Source organism: Mus caroli, chromosome 7 (assembly GCF_900094665.2).
Source record: "Mus caroli chromosome 7, CAROLI_EIJ_v1.1, whole genome shotgun sequence".
In the NCBI taxonomy this organism is placed as follows: domain Eukaryota; kingdom Metazoa; phylum Chordata; class Mammalia; order Rodentia; family Muridae; genus Mus; species Mus caroli.
In genome coordinates this window covers 15,216,097-15,229,396 of record NC_034576.1, presented here as the reverse complement: position 1 = coordinate 15,229,396, position 13,300 = coordinate 15,216,097, and the positions used below count along the sequence as shown (strand labels likewise).

At 55.2% G+C, this 13,300-nt stretch overlaps 1 protein-coding gene across 1 annotated transcript in view; it reads left to right on the top strand.

Moving 5' to 3' along the window:
• Dhx34 (DExH-box helicase 34) overlaps window positions 1–10,560 on the top strand; it is a 25,599-nt gene extending 15,039 nt beyond the window's left edge. The window contains exons 8-17 of the mRNA XM_021168500.1: window positions 2,168–2,361; window positions 2,852–2,953; window positions 4,234–4,470; window positions 4,591–4,764; window positions 5,053–5,170; window positions 6,307–6,413; window positions 8,256–8,540; window positions 9,194–9,370; window positions 9,514–9,649; window positions 10,283–10,560. Of these exons, the coding sequence (XP_021024159.1) occupies window positions 2,168–2,361; window positions 2,852–2,953; window positions 4,234–4,470; window positions 4,591–4,764; window positions 5,053–5,170; window positions 6,307–6,413; window positions 8,256–8,540; window positions 9,194–9,370; window positions 9,514–9,649; window positions 10,283–10,416 (1,664 nt within the window). The 3' untranslated portion in view covers window positions 10,417–10,560. The remainder of the gene's footprint in view (window positions 1–2,167; window positions 2,362–2,851; window positions 2,954–4,233; window positions 4,471–4,590; window positions 4,765–5,052; window positions 5,171–6,306; window positions 6,414–8,255; window positions 8,541–9,193; window positions 9,371–9,513; window positions 9,650–10,282) is intronic.
• Window positions 10,561–13,300: the final 2,740 nt, after the last annotated feature.

Here is a 13,300-nt window from a genome sequence, read left to right as displayed (position 1 = left end):
GTGTGTGTGTGTGAGTGTGTGTGTGTATGTGTGTGTGTGAGTGTGTGTGTGTGAGAGAGATTGTGTGTGTGTATGTGTGTATATGTGTGTGTGTGAGTGTGTGTGTGTGAGTGTGAGTGTGTGTGTGTGAGTGTGTGTATGTGTGTGTGTATGTGTGTGAGTGTGTGTGTGAGTATGTGTGTGTGAGTGTGAGTGTGTGTGAGTGTGTGTGAGTGTGTGTGTGTGTGTGTGAGTGTGTGTGTGTGAGTGTGTGTGTGTGTGTGTGTGTGAGTGTGTGTAGGGGGTGAGTAGAAAATGAACAGATCAGTCTGCTGAGTCAGGAGATGGACCAGTGAAACCTAACTCTAACTTTGCACTGTTGAAGTTCAGTGTCCTGGAGTGGATGGGGTAAGCCTGTCTCTATCCATTCCCAAGAAGGGGCTTTTGCCTTGAGGGAGTGGGCCTACAAACGCTGTCCTACCTGTGACACGCTGTTAGGACTCATTCTCATAGGGCAGTTATCCCATTGCAGGTGCTAACACTGGGAGTGGGCTTGGCCTGAGGGAAAGATGAAGGTGCCTGATTGAGCGAGGTCCGATGGCCCCTCACCAGCCTGGTCCTAGAAAAAGGCCAGCAGGGGACCTTTCCACAGCTCAGATCCACCCACTTCTGTACAGCCTGCCCCTGCCTGCTCTGCCCTGCCAGCCCTGGGCTGTCATGGGATGTGTAGAGCAGGCTGTCTCTTCCTCTTACTCATTCTGAGTCACCCTGAACTTCAGTCCTCCTGACTCATGATGTTCTGCTTCCACCACAGCCCACATTTTGCCACCTCAGCAGGGCCACCCACACACCCAACGCTGCCCAACTCTGTGGCCGAGGTGATTTCTCATGTCCCCGGCCAAGCAGCCCAAAGAGGCGAGGTGCCGTGGTATCTGAGGCCTCCTGTGCATGGCCAAGCAGATGGCTGCTTTTGTCTGTTTAGAAGGAGTTCAGGCTAAATTAAAGGAACCAGAGCTGAGGGATAGAGTGTGCTTGGGGGCTCTTGCTGTGCTGTGCCAGGGGAGCTTCAGGCTCTCACCCCATTTCCTCTGCTCCCGGTGAGGACTTGGCCTCTGATCCTCATCAGGAGAGGTGAGGAAGCAGGCTCAGCCAGGGAGGGAACTGGCACGTGCTCCAGGGTGTGTGTGGAGCAGGCCCCGTCAGGGGAGGCCTAGAGCTTGTGGTTCCATGCTCCACATCCTTTCCTGTGGTGGGTGTGAGTCTGTGACCCACTTGTCACCTGGGGGGGAAGCGAGCATGTGCAGTGGCAGAGCAGAGGGCATGTGGCACAGATGGCCCCCGATGGGCTGGCTCTGAGTGGCTCACAGTGAGACACAGATGGTCTTGGGACGGTCCCGGGAAGCCCATTGCTGGGTCTCATGGACACAAAACAGGTGAATGATAGGGACTGAGGGGGAGCTCGGCGTGCTGGGGCCTCATGCAGCCCTGGGTCTGACTATTCAGTGCCTCTCACTTCAGGAAGCAGTAAGGAGAGCAGTGTGGATGTGTAGGCATGTGACAGAGGCAGGCAGACAGGGTCCGAGGATTCCCAGCTCCTCACTGATAGGCACAGGTATATGGACACGTGTTTCCAGTGTGCCTACCCATAACCTTCCCTGTCCCGCGTCACCTTCTTTCAGCCATCCATTTCCCCCTTTTTTCCTACTCTTGCCTCCCTCCTCCTCCTCCTCTTCTTCCTCCTCCCCCTCCTCCTCCTCTTCAAACTAAATGAAGGCTGCGGCCAGTTTTATTCTGCTATAAGCACAGTCAGCACCAAGGCAGACCAGGGCAGGCTGTGTGCAAGTCTCACTAGGGGAGGAGAGCTGTGGCCCCTGGGAGCCAAGGAAATCAAGCCAGGGAAGGCTGGTGGAGGTCAGGGGTAGCTCAAATTTTTGGCCAGCATTAAAACGGGCCCTGTGAGCTGAAGGGCGTAGGAACTCTGGTCGTGATCTCTAGTGGAGAGATGGGGAAACGGAGGCTCTTCCTCAAGGTTCTGGGACCACAAATCTCAGCTTGTAGGTTTGCATCGGCCCGTTTGGTTCCCAAGGCTCTTTGTGAGCAGTGGAGAAGGAGGTGAGAGCAGGGCCCTTGAGTGCCCCAGAGCAGAGAGCTGACGTTCCTGAGGCTTAGCTGTCCCTGCTGTCCACAGGGAAGATGCTGATCCTTGGCTCCATGTTCAGCCTGGCAGAGCCTGTGCTCACCATTGCTGCTGCCCTCAGCGTCCAGTCACCATTCACCCGCAGTGCCCAGAGCAACCTGGACTGTGCCACTGCCCGGAGACCGCTGGAAAGTGACCAGGGTGACCCCTTCACGCTCTTCAATGTCTTCAATGCCTGGGTGCAGGTGAGGCTGGGCTGGGTGCCTTTGTCATTCAACCCCACTGGAGGACCCTCCAGCTATCCTGCTTCATGTTTCTGAGCCCTGAGTCTACCCAAGGAATCCCTGTCCCTGCCATTCATACTCTGGTGCCCAGGGTGGGGGTGGGGGTGGGGGTGTGGCAGCCAGTGCCCAGCCCAGGATCCACAGGGAATCCAACAGAACCCAGTGCTATCTAGAGAAAGGCCAACCTTCCTGGGGGACATTGTATACCCAGTCTACCATTCCTGAGCCCTCGTCAGTGGCAGTTCAGGGTGAGGACCCAGGACACCTAACCCAGCATGCTGTCTGGGTGCTCCTGTCGGGGTGCATGAGCGCTGGGGCTGAGTCCTGGAAAGAGGATAGGAGGGTCCCTTAGAGCGGCCCCCAGCCCACGCCTGCTTCAGAGGCTCCTGTGCTGGGGCTTGCTCCCACAGCTGGTCAGGTTCTCACTCTGAGGTGTCTGCCCCTCAACCAGGTGAAGTCTGAGCGGAGCGGAAACTCTCGAAAGTGGTGCCGCCGCCGGGGTGTGGAGGAGCACCGGCTGTACGAGATGGCCAACCTGCGGCGCCAGTTCAAGGTGAGGACCAGACCCTTCCGGGTGACTGGGTCCCCACCACGTCACCGTCCCACAAGGGGCAGGACTGGGGCAGCCTTGGCAAGGTGGCAAAAGCGTGGACCTTGGAGAGTGTTCTTGGGGAAGGCACACGGGTCACTGGCTGTATGGCATCCTGGGGGAGAGGTTCACCTTGGTGTCAGGGTGAGTGTTGGGGGGGGGGCATTCAAGGTGACAGAACAGCCAATGTGTCTGCAGCCCAACGTGGCTCTGCCACGTTCTCACAGTGTGGTTTTCTCCGAGGCGCCGCCCTCCACCACAACCCTTGGGCCTTAGCTTCCCCTGGAAATGTCCAGGAAGACGAAAGTAATGACACTCTTCAGTCCCAGTGGGCAGATACACATAGCTCTCCAGCCGCCGCCTGTGTTCACGTGGCAGGCTGTGTGGGCAGTGTGTCACTGTGGTCACTGCAGGCGAGTGAGGACAGAGCTTGTGTGCTCCACTGTTGTGTGGCTTCAGTTCTGTGTGCATCTCTCTGTCACTTACAGGAAGCTCAGATACACTGAGCTTTGTGGTGGTCTGTAGCATGGAGGCAATAGGAGTTTCTGGGGTAGCCCATGGCCTCGAGGGCAGGTGGGCCAGTTAGGACTCAGAAACCTTGCTAGGCTCTCAGTGTTGGGCTCAGTCATTCCTTGCCCACAGCTGCAGCTTCTAGAGCTTTGGTTCTACTCTTGTTGGCCTTGAACCCAGGGCCTTGTTCATGCTAGGTAAGTGCTTTATCACTGAGTAGAAACGTCCAGTCCCTCTTCTCTTCACAGGGCTTTATTAAGTAGCCCAGGCTAGCCCCAAACCCATGATTTCCCTGCCTCAGCCTCTTGAGTGCCGGGATGACAGGTATGCATGGCCAGGTCTGGCTTGAGATTTGGCGTTCCTGACAGGTTCCCAGGCACAGCCCAGCTTTGAGAAGAATCTTGTGGGACCAGAGGACCTGTGTCCCATGCTAGCCCTCAAGTGAGCCTGCAGACAGCTCTGGGAATAGCTGCTATTGGCTCTCCTGTGAACCATCTGTGCCTGACCAGATGTTCATGAGTAAGAGCTGTTTCCAGGGCACAGAACTCAAGTCTGGGGCCAAGGACTGAACCCCACGCCCCGCCTCCACAGCCTTGGGAGGTATGGGGTGACCCTCACTCTGCACTGAGGAGAATATACCAGGAAGTTATCACATACCAGCCTGTGGGACTGAGGCTGTGTCAGCCCAGAGCCCACTCATTGCGCCCACTCACCTGAGCCCTTCTTGTTCACAGGAGCTTTTGGAGGACCATGGATTGCTGAGTGGGGCCCAGGTAGTGGCCCCAGGGGACAGCTACAGTCGGCTGCAGCAGCGCCGAGAGCGCAGGGCCCTGCACCAGCTGAAGCGGCAGCATGAGGAGGGTGGGGGACGCAGGCGCAAGGTGCTGAGGCTGCAGGAGGATGGCTGCTCCAGTGATGACGAGGACCGCGAGGGCTCTGCCTCCCAGAGGGCTGACAGCGTTGACATCCAGGTGGGACGGCCATGTACGGGGCCAAGGGCATAAAGGGGCATGGAACACAGGAGACACAAACACCTTCTAGAGCAGGGGTGGGGAATCCCTCAGAGTCACCACACATTCTTGCCTTTGCAGGATGTAAAATTCAAGCTCCGGCACAACCTGGAGCAGCTGCAGGCAGCTGCCAGCTCAGCCCAGGACCTGACCCGAGACCAACTGGCTCTGCTCAAGCTGGTGCTCGGGCGGGGGCTGTACCCACAGTTGGCTGTGCCCGATGTGTTCAACAGTGGCCGCAAGGACTCAGACCAGGTAGACTTCCTTCTCTTTTAACATGTTCTCTGAGTGCCCACTGGGTTCCAGGGAGCTTAGTGTGACAGAAAGACCCTTGGCTTTGTCCTTGGGTTGCTCTGCACACTAGCCAGAGGGGACAGGGCTGGAGGAGGGCAAGGCAGAGGGTCACACCCAGCTTGGGCAGGAATCCGGAGGACTTGGTGAATGAGGAGAAGGACTTTGTCCCAGGGGAGGAGAAAGGGCACTGGGTATTCCGCGGGACAGGTCGGGGCCTCCTGTTCCAGTGCTTGCCTTTGGCCTCTGCAGATTTTCCACACGCAGGCCAAGCAGGGCACCGTGCTGCATCCCACCTGTGTCTTTGCCAACAGCCCTGAGATATTACACACACAGGGGCAGGAGGCCTCAGGCCAAGAAGGGAGCCAAGGTACAGTGATCCTGGTGGCACGTGACAGATGGTGGCACCTCCAGCTCAGGTCCCTCACTCGGGCATTCCCAGGGCTCCTTCCCATCCCCTATTTGTGCTGTGCTGTGGAAGAGAAACTCCAGGGAAGCCTCACCAGCCCAGCGGGCTGCAGACAGCACACTGTGCTGAACTTCCAGGCCGCTTCCTGAATCCAGCCAGTGAGACACTGCCGTTAGCACTGTGCTGGTTGGGAAGCGGGAAGCCGGAAGTGAGAGCCTCAGCTTGGCCCTGAGGAGGGAGGTTCCCCCAGCTCTTGTGCAGACAGGCAGCAACAGGCAGAGCCACGGGGGCCCCTGCAGGCCATCTTCGAGAGCCAGCTCACACTCTGGTGTGGAGAATGGGAGATGGTCACAGAAAAAGACAACAAGGCTTCGGACTGGCAGAGTGGAGGGCAGAATGAACGCTGTTAACCACCGTGACCAGGCTGTGGCCCTCGCCGCTAGCATTTCCTTCCACCCTACCTCCCTTTTCGTCCTCAGCTTCTCTTTTTCTCCACTTTGAAAATTTCCAACCGTATGAGGCAGTGATGAGCTGTGGATGCCCTCGAGAACTCTCAGCAGTGGTCCCAGAACCCAGCCTTGTTTGTCCCCTCACTAGCTACCTGGAGGGTCGGGTTCAGTTTTCCCTTTTTGGTCTTTGCTGGAACCTTGTGTTTTTACAAATAACACTTCTACATTTATTTTGTGTGTGTTCAAGGGCATACATGTCACCGCAGGCACCGCAGGCAGAGGTCAGCCTGACGGAGTCAGCTCTCCTACCATATGGGTCCTGGGGAATTGAACTCAAGTTGTCAGACTTGGCAGCAAGCACCTTTACCAGCTGAGCCACCTTACCAGCCCTTGCCAGAGCATTTCAAAGCACAGGCCAGACTTCATGTCATTTAGTAACAAGGACTGCATGTGTCAGGATAGTGCTGGTGACCCATCAAGGTGGATAGCTGTTCCTTAGTGTCAGGCTGTGGCAGTGTAATAACTGGAAGTTGTCTTATGCCCAGGGTGTGCTGTCTGCGTGCTGTGACACGGGCCCTGAGTGATGGACGGGTGGCCATGGGTGTGGGGAGAGTCAGATGGGCCTGAGATGCCTCTTTTGCTTTTCAGATGGCAGGGACCAAATGAGCTGCAAGCATCAGCTGCTGGCCTTCGTCTCCCTACTGGAGACCAACAAGCCATACCTGGTGAACTGTGTCCGAATCCCGGCCCTCCAGGTAGGCCTTGGCTCAGATTGGACAGTTGCCTGGAGGAGCCGCCCTCCACACCCACTGGCTTCTGGTTTGCAGCGGTTGTTTGTGGTTCTCATTTATGGCTCTACACCATGGTTACTTGTTGAGTGCCCGCTGGTGCCGAGCACTGTCCCCAGCACCCAGAGACATACTGAGGGTGCTGCCCTTCTGAACTCACAGTTCAGGGAAGCCCATGTCATGTCTTCAAGAGAAGTCAGAACCTCTGTAATCCCAATAGGTGGCTCATGAGTTCCAAGCCAGCCTGAGCTATTTGAGATTGTGTGTGTGTGTTTTTAAATCACCAGGAAAATTAGAGCTTGGGGAGCGGCAGGTGGGTCACCAGGTGGTACGACATGAGCTGATGAGATGTGCTGACTGGCTGCAGTCCTGAAGGGACCATGCCAGAATCACAGGAGTGTCCTTAGCTGAGGGCCAGCATGTGCCAAGGCCCCAAGGCAGGTGTGCGCTGCTGTATACAGCTGGAGACTGGGGCAGGCTTTGATGTGGTGGCTGTGGGAAGCTGAGCCTTGTCCAGGAAGAGACTAAGGAAAGTGCCAGGCCTGCCCACAGTGGCCTCCATGGGCTAGGTGTTCCGCTCTACCCACAGGAAGCTGAGGTCGCGTCATTGCCTGGGCTGCACAGGAGGTAGACAACAGCTCTAGGGTCACATGCTGCCCCAACCGATTATCCTGTCAGTCAGATGTCTGCACTATTCAGACCCCTCTGGTTTTGTTCCCCGGGAAAGGGCAGGAACCTGTGCAGGGGCCTCAGGAAGTTGCCGCCCATTACCCGCTGAGGCCTTTCTCTTGTGCCAGCCACCATTACTGTTGGGGCTGGGGGTCTGTGCCAGCTGGGTGGGGCTTATGTGCCAATGGAAAGCAACACAGTCAGGGCTCCTGCATACTACAGAGAGAGACATGGTGTGGGACCCCGTGAGATGGTGGCAATGAGACATTCACCATTTGGGGTGACATCTGGATCCTAATCCTCCCCCTTGCGACTCCTTGCTTATGATGAGGGGTCTCAAATGGACATCACCAGCCTCCAGTCCATCCACCCGTAGTCAGCCCTACCCTTCTTGTGAGATTGGCTCTGCCTTGGTGTCAGGAACCCATGTGCCTCTCTATCTGGGGTCTTCCAGCCTCCATGTTCCTGCCTCAGCCTCCAAGGATTGGGATTAAAGCATGTCACCAGTTAACTACTTCCTTTGGTCACACTCCCTTTTTTGTGACTCCCTAAGGTGCCTTGATTCTTAGGTTTCCAGGATATTGCACTCTTTAATTTTATCCTTGTCTCTTTAAGTTGAATATTGACTGTTGGCGGGGCTGGCTTTGTGCTGACCACTGTGTCTCCAACATGGCACCAGAGCAGGCAGAGGAGGCCTGCAGCATTGTTGGGCGGTTATATTGAGTAGACGGATGGGAGGATGGATGGACGGGAGAACAGGCAGGTAGGGGACTAGGTAGGCAGGCAGGTGATGCGTAGACACTTGGATGGGTGGACAGGTGGGGGGTGGGCATGAAGCTGAATGGACAGGGAAGGGAAGGACAGATAAAGGTTGATGGGTAGACAGCTGGGTACATGGATAGGTGAAAGACAGGCAGAGGCAGACAGTTGGGGACATGGATGGACGGGTGGATGGATAGGTGGATGAGATAGATTAGTAGTGGCAGAGGGACATGGGGTATCGTGATGGACAAGTAGAAGGTGGGCAGTGAGGGATGAACAGGTGAGTGCACAGATGGACGGGTGAATGAGGGGTAGGCAGGGACACAGCCAGGTGGCATCTGAGGTGGCCTCCTGAGCTGCACAGCTCTTCTCTTGCAGTCCCTCCTGCTGTTCAGCCGCTCCATTGACACCAACGGTGACTGCTCCCGCCTGGTGGCTGACGGTTGGCTAGAGCTGCAGCTCGCAGATAGCGAGAGTGCTGTCCGGCTCCTGGCAACATCCCTGCGGCTCCGTGCCCACTGGGAGAGCGCCCTGGACCGGCAGCTGGCCCACCAGGCCCAGCGACGGAAGCTAGAGCAGGAGGAAGACGTGGGGTCTCCAGCAGTCAGCCCCCAGGAGGTGGCTGCTCTGAGCAGGGAGCTGCTGCAGTTCATGGCGGCCAAGGTACCGTGTGGCCAGAAGTGGGTGTCACTTAGTGGGGGCTCCTTTAAGGATTTTTTGATTCAAAGAGGCTCAGTGGTACCTGAGGTCACATGGCTGATGCGGGGAAGCACCGGTGTTTGGCTCTAGAGGCCATGCTGCTAGACACCACTATGTGCCACACACTGAGCAGATGACAGGTGCCTTCTGTATGCTAAGGACATGTGCAGCATGAGGGCCCAGGGGTCTCCTGTGAGAACAGAGAGGAAGATGTGAGCAGAGTGGGCTGAAACCATCCTCATAGGTGGGAATAGTCATTTCTGATTCTGCACCATGGGAGTCCAGGGAGAGGGGTGATCCAGGCTGACTTCATCGGTGTGTGTGTGTGTGTGTGTGTGTGTCACACGCATGTGAAGACAGGTCTAGGCAGTTGGGGAAAGGGGACCAAGCCTGAGGCACTTTGCAGGAGGGACAAGGTAGCTAAGGTCTGGCTGTGGTCTCATCAGCTAGAGGCAGCAGAGGGTGAGCCTGGGGAGGGTGGCTGGAGAAGCCATTGGGGCCACAAAGGTCTGAAAGTAAGTTGGGAGTGGCTTAGGCAAAGTCCAAGGGAGGGCTTTAGGCAGAGCTGGCTCTGGGGGCGCCCACCCCATCTCTGTCTCTGCTCTCCCTTTCTGTAGGTTCCCTACCGCCTCCGAAGGCTCACTGGTCTAGAAGCCCAGAACCTCTACGTGGGACCCCAGACCATCACGACCGCCCCTAGTCTGCCCGGCCTCTTTGGAAATTCTACCCTGTCTCCGCACCCCACCAAGGGGGGCTACGCTGTCTCTGATTATCTCACCTACAACTGCCTCACTGTGAGTGAGGTCACTTGTGGCTTTGGAGTGGGTGGTTGGAAGCTCCAGGCTCAGCTGGCAGCTATAGTCACACTTATGCCCTGTGGGGGCTGGGAGGCTCCAGCCGCTGAAGCAGGGGTTCTGACACGTTTCCTCTGTCGTAGAGTGACACTGACCTGTACAGTGACTGTCTGCGTTCCTTCTGGACCTGCCCACACTGTGGCCTGCACATGCCCTTCACACCCTTGGAGCGCATTGCTCATGAGAACACCTGCCCTGAGGCACCAGGCGATGATCCAGGCAAGTCTGTGTGTGTATGTGTCTCTGTGTGTATGTGTCTGTCTGTGTGTTTATGTGTCCGTATATGTGTGTGTATGTATATGTCTGTGTATCTATGTGTTTGTGTGTGACTGTCTGTGTCTTTGTGTGTGTGTCCTGTGCCAAGAGTGATATCCTTAACCACTGTCTACCATACATTGCTTCCTGTGTCTGGCTTGCTGGATTCTGGGGACCAGCAGCCACCCTGGTGCTAGCTGGGACCATGCGCAATCCTTGAAGCCTGGTTGGTCAGGGAGGGAGGACCAGTGGGCCGGCTCTTCTCCTGTTTTCTCTTCAGTGGCAGTTGTGCTTTCCTTGTTGCACAGCCACTTCTGCCTTAGTGTGCTCTGCCTCATCTGCCACAATGCCACAGTGCCACAGTCCCACAGACCCACAGTCCCACAGTCACACAGTCTATCCCACAGTGCCGTAGTCACACAATCCCACAGTGCCATAGTCACACAGTCCCACAGTCCCACAGTCCCACACAGCCACACAGTCCCACAGTCCCACAGTTCCAGGGGAGACTGTGGCTGTGTGCCCCAATGCTGGGGCCAGGCTGGCTCACAGGCACCATGGTTGGGTGGGAACCAGAGCCACCCCTTTCCTTTGCAGGGTCTGAGGAGGCTGCTCCTGCACCACCACAGAAGACATCAGCCCTGCAGAGGCCCTACCACTGCCAGGTGTGTGGGCAGGACTTCCTCTTTACTCCAACTGAGGTACTAAGACATCGAAGGCAGCATGTATGAGCCAGCACTGCTCCTGGAGCGCCCAAGTCGGGGACAGCAGTGTGTCCATGCAAATAAAGTCAGGCTTTGCTTCAGAACATGTGCCTCCCTCACCCTCAGTGGGAAGAAACCCAGCCTTGGCCCTCGTCAAGTCAAGCCTTTTTTTAAAATTAATTAATTGTTTTATTTATTTACATTTCAAATATTGTCTCCCTTCCCATTCCCCCCTCCACAAGCCCTCCACCCCATGCCCCCTCCCTTTCGCCTGGAAGAGGGTGCTCCTCCCCACCCCCACTCCATCTCAGCCCTCTAGCACCTCCCTTCTCTGGGCCATCAAGCCTCCACAGAGCAAGCTTTTGTCTCTTTGATGTGTTTGCAGCCCTGAGGGGCCCTGGGAGGTGAGGTGAGTGGCCATACTGAGGCCCTGGTGAGTCTATGTGTGGGATCTGGGAGCCTAGCCAATCTCCTGAGGCCTCTCAGTCTGTTGCCCCAGGTTTGCCCTTCTACTTGGGTCTCTGACAGTTAGAAGTAGAGATGGGGGGCAGGGTTAAAGTTCATGTGGGACCATGGCTACACCTGGAGATGCCCACCCAGCCACTTCCTGCTGCTGGACTCCTAGTCATACCCCACTCCTTGGAGGCTTTCTGCTCCTCCCCTCCCCTGCCCTGCATCCCTCCTCATTCCCTAGGAAGCTCCTCCAGGCCTGCTTCAGGCATACCACTCCCACTCCCACTCGGCCCAGCCTCTCATGACACATGCAGCCTCCAGAGTCTGAGGTGGAACCCAGATGTGGTGTTACTAATGCATTGCTGTGACCTCAGTCCCCGACAGAACATCTTAAGGCATGAAGGATTTCTATCCCCAGTCTTCACTGCAAACTAGGAAGCAAGAGAGTGGACAGAAGTGAGGGACTTCCATCAGTCTCGTACAATAATACCCTCGGGGCTGGGAGACGCCTCAAGTGGCAAAGGGCCTGAGGCTCAGGCCACTTGACTGTAGATCCCAGAATCCACAGTAAAAAACAAAAAACAAAACAAAACAACAACAACAAAAAACAATTAAAAAGCTGAGCCTAACAACATGGGTCTAACTCTAATGCTGGGACTAGGGCCAGAGGCAGGATTCCCTGAGCTCGTGGGTCAGCCAGCCTAGCCCAAGACCTTGTCTCAAAACCTGCTGGAGACTGACCAAGGTACATACCTGGTCAGCTTCTGAGCTAAGACACACAGACACACAGACGCATGCACACGTGCACACACATGCACGTATACATACCCCACACATATACACACATGTACACACATGCATATATATGTACATATGTGCACGGCATACACCACACATACAAACAGTGTAGTCAGCTGGGAAGAAGTGGATAAAATAAGTGAAATGCTGAATCTGAGAAAGCAATAAAGTAGGAGGCCTAGGGACAGAAGTAGCCACCATTACAGGCCCCACAGTGTCAAGTTCAAGGGCCACGTCCCAAAACAGACACAGTCAACTCAGTTCAGTGGGGCACTTTCTTGAAAGACAGCCTACGGAACTCACTGCATTGGTTGCTTTTCTCATCTATCTGAAAGAAACAAGGGAGGGTGGGTCTTAGGGTTCAGAGGTGTGGAGGCAACCCATAGGAGGACTCAGGAAGCCAAGCTTGGGCTGGGAACAGAGCAAGCCTGAGGCCTTTACAGCCTTGTGCCCAGGAAGGTCCATGGCTTCTCAAACCAGTACCACCATCACAGCCAGCTAGAGACACTCACTCAACAGGAAATAGACTGAAGAACTCTATGCATGAACTTAAGTGTACTGTTGGAGACAGCAGTGCTGGCTGTGCGGCATCCTCAAGCCCAGCATGCAGGAGGCAGAAGAGGAGGGTGTGGAGTTCAAAGTCATTCTCATCTACACAGCAGCTTCAAGGCCAGCCTGGGCTACATAACATTTGAAAACCTTAGCCTTTAGATGATAGACATAGAGAAACTGTCCATTTTCTCAGAAGGTGTTCCCCCCACCCCCAGTGCTTGGTCTCGTCTCACCTCCATGCTGGAGATCAGACTTGGCTTTGCATATGATAGGTTAGTGGGCTCACTAGCTCTCAGCAACAGCAGCTTCAGTGATCAGAGAAGAATGAACAACTACAGAGACTCCAGCCATGTCCTGAGATGACAGGGGAAAATGCCATAAGGTCCCAAGACTGACCTTGGTAGAGCTCCAGACATCTAATCTCTTACCTTTACCCAGTTGTTAAACCCTAGTGAGTATGATGGGCACACACCTTTAATAGAGACACTCTGAGCTGAGTCAGAAGGACCTCAAGTTCAAGGCCAGCCTTGGGTGCAAAGCAAGACCTTGTCTCAAAAAAGTCAAGAGCTGGGAGTGTGGCTCAGCAGTAGAAAGAAGGTCTAGAGTCCCCCAGTGAGGGGGGTGTGGCTCAGTGGTAGAGCCCCTGCCTAGAATCCTCCAGTGAGGGGCTGGGGGCCTGGCTCAGATGTGCAGTATTTCTCAGAATGTGTAGAAAGCCCTGGAGTTCATCCTCAGCACAAGAGACAAGTGAAGTGTGGATGCACTGTTTTCTCATGGATGAAGCCATAAGTTAAGAACCATGGTCATGATCATGCCGGGTCCAGGGCAAGCGAGACAGCCCATTGTGTAGTGGTCTCTTTCCATCCTTCAGGGAAGCTCCTTACAACAGAAAATAAACAATTCAAAATTGCTTCAGTGTGGGAAGCCACATGTGCTGTTGCAAAGTGGCACAGGCTTCTGCTGGCCACCATACATAGGCAGGAAAGTTTTTTGCCAAGATGAGGTTTTGAGAATTGACCAAAATTGACCAATCAGATAAGAGAGAAAGTAACCAATCAGAAGAGAGAGAAAGTAACCAATCAGAAGAGAGAGAAAGTAACCAATCAGA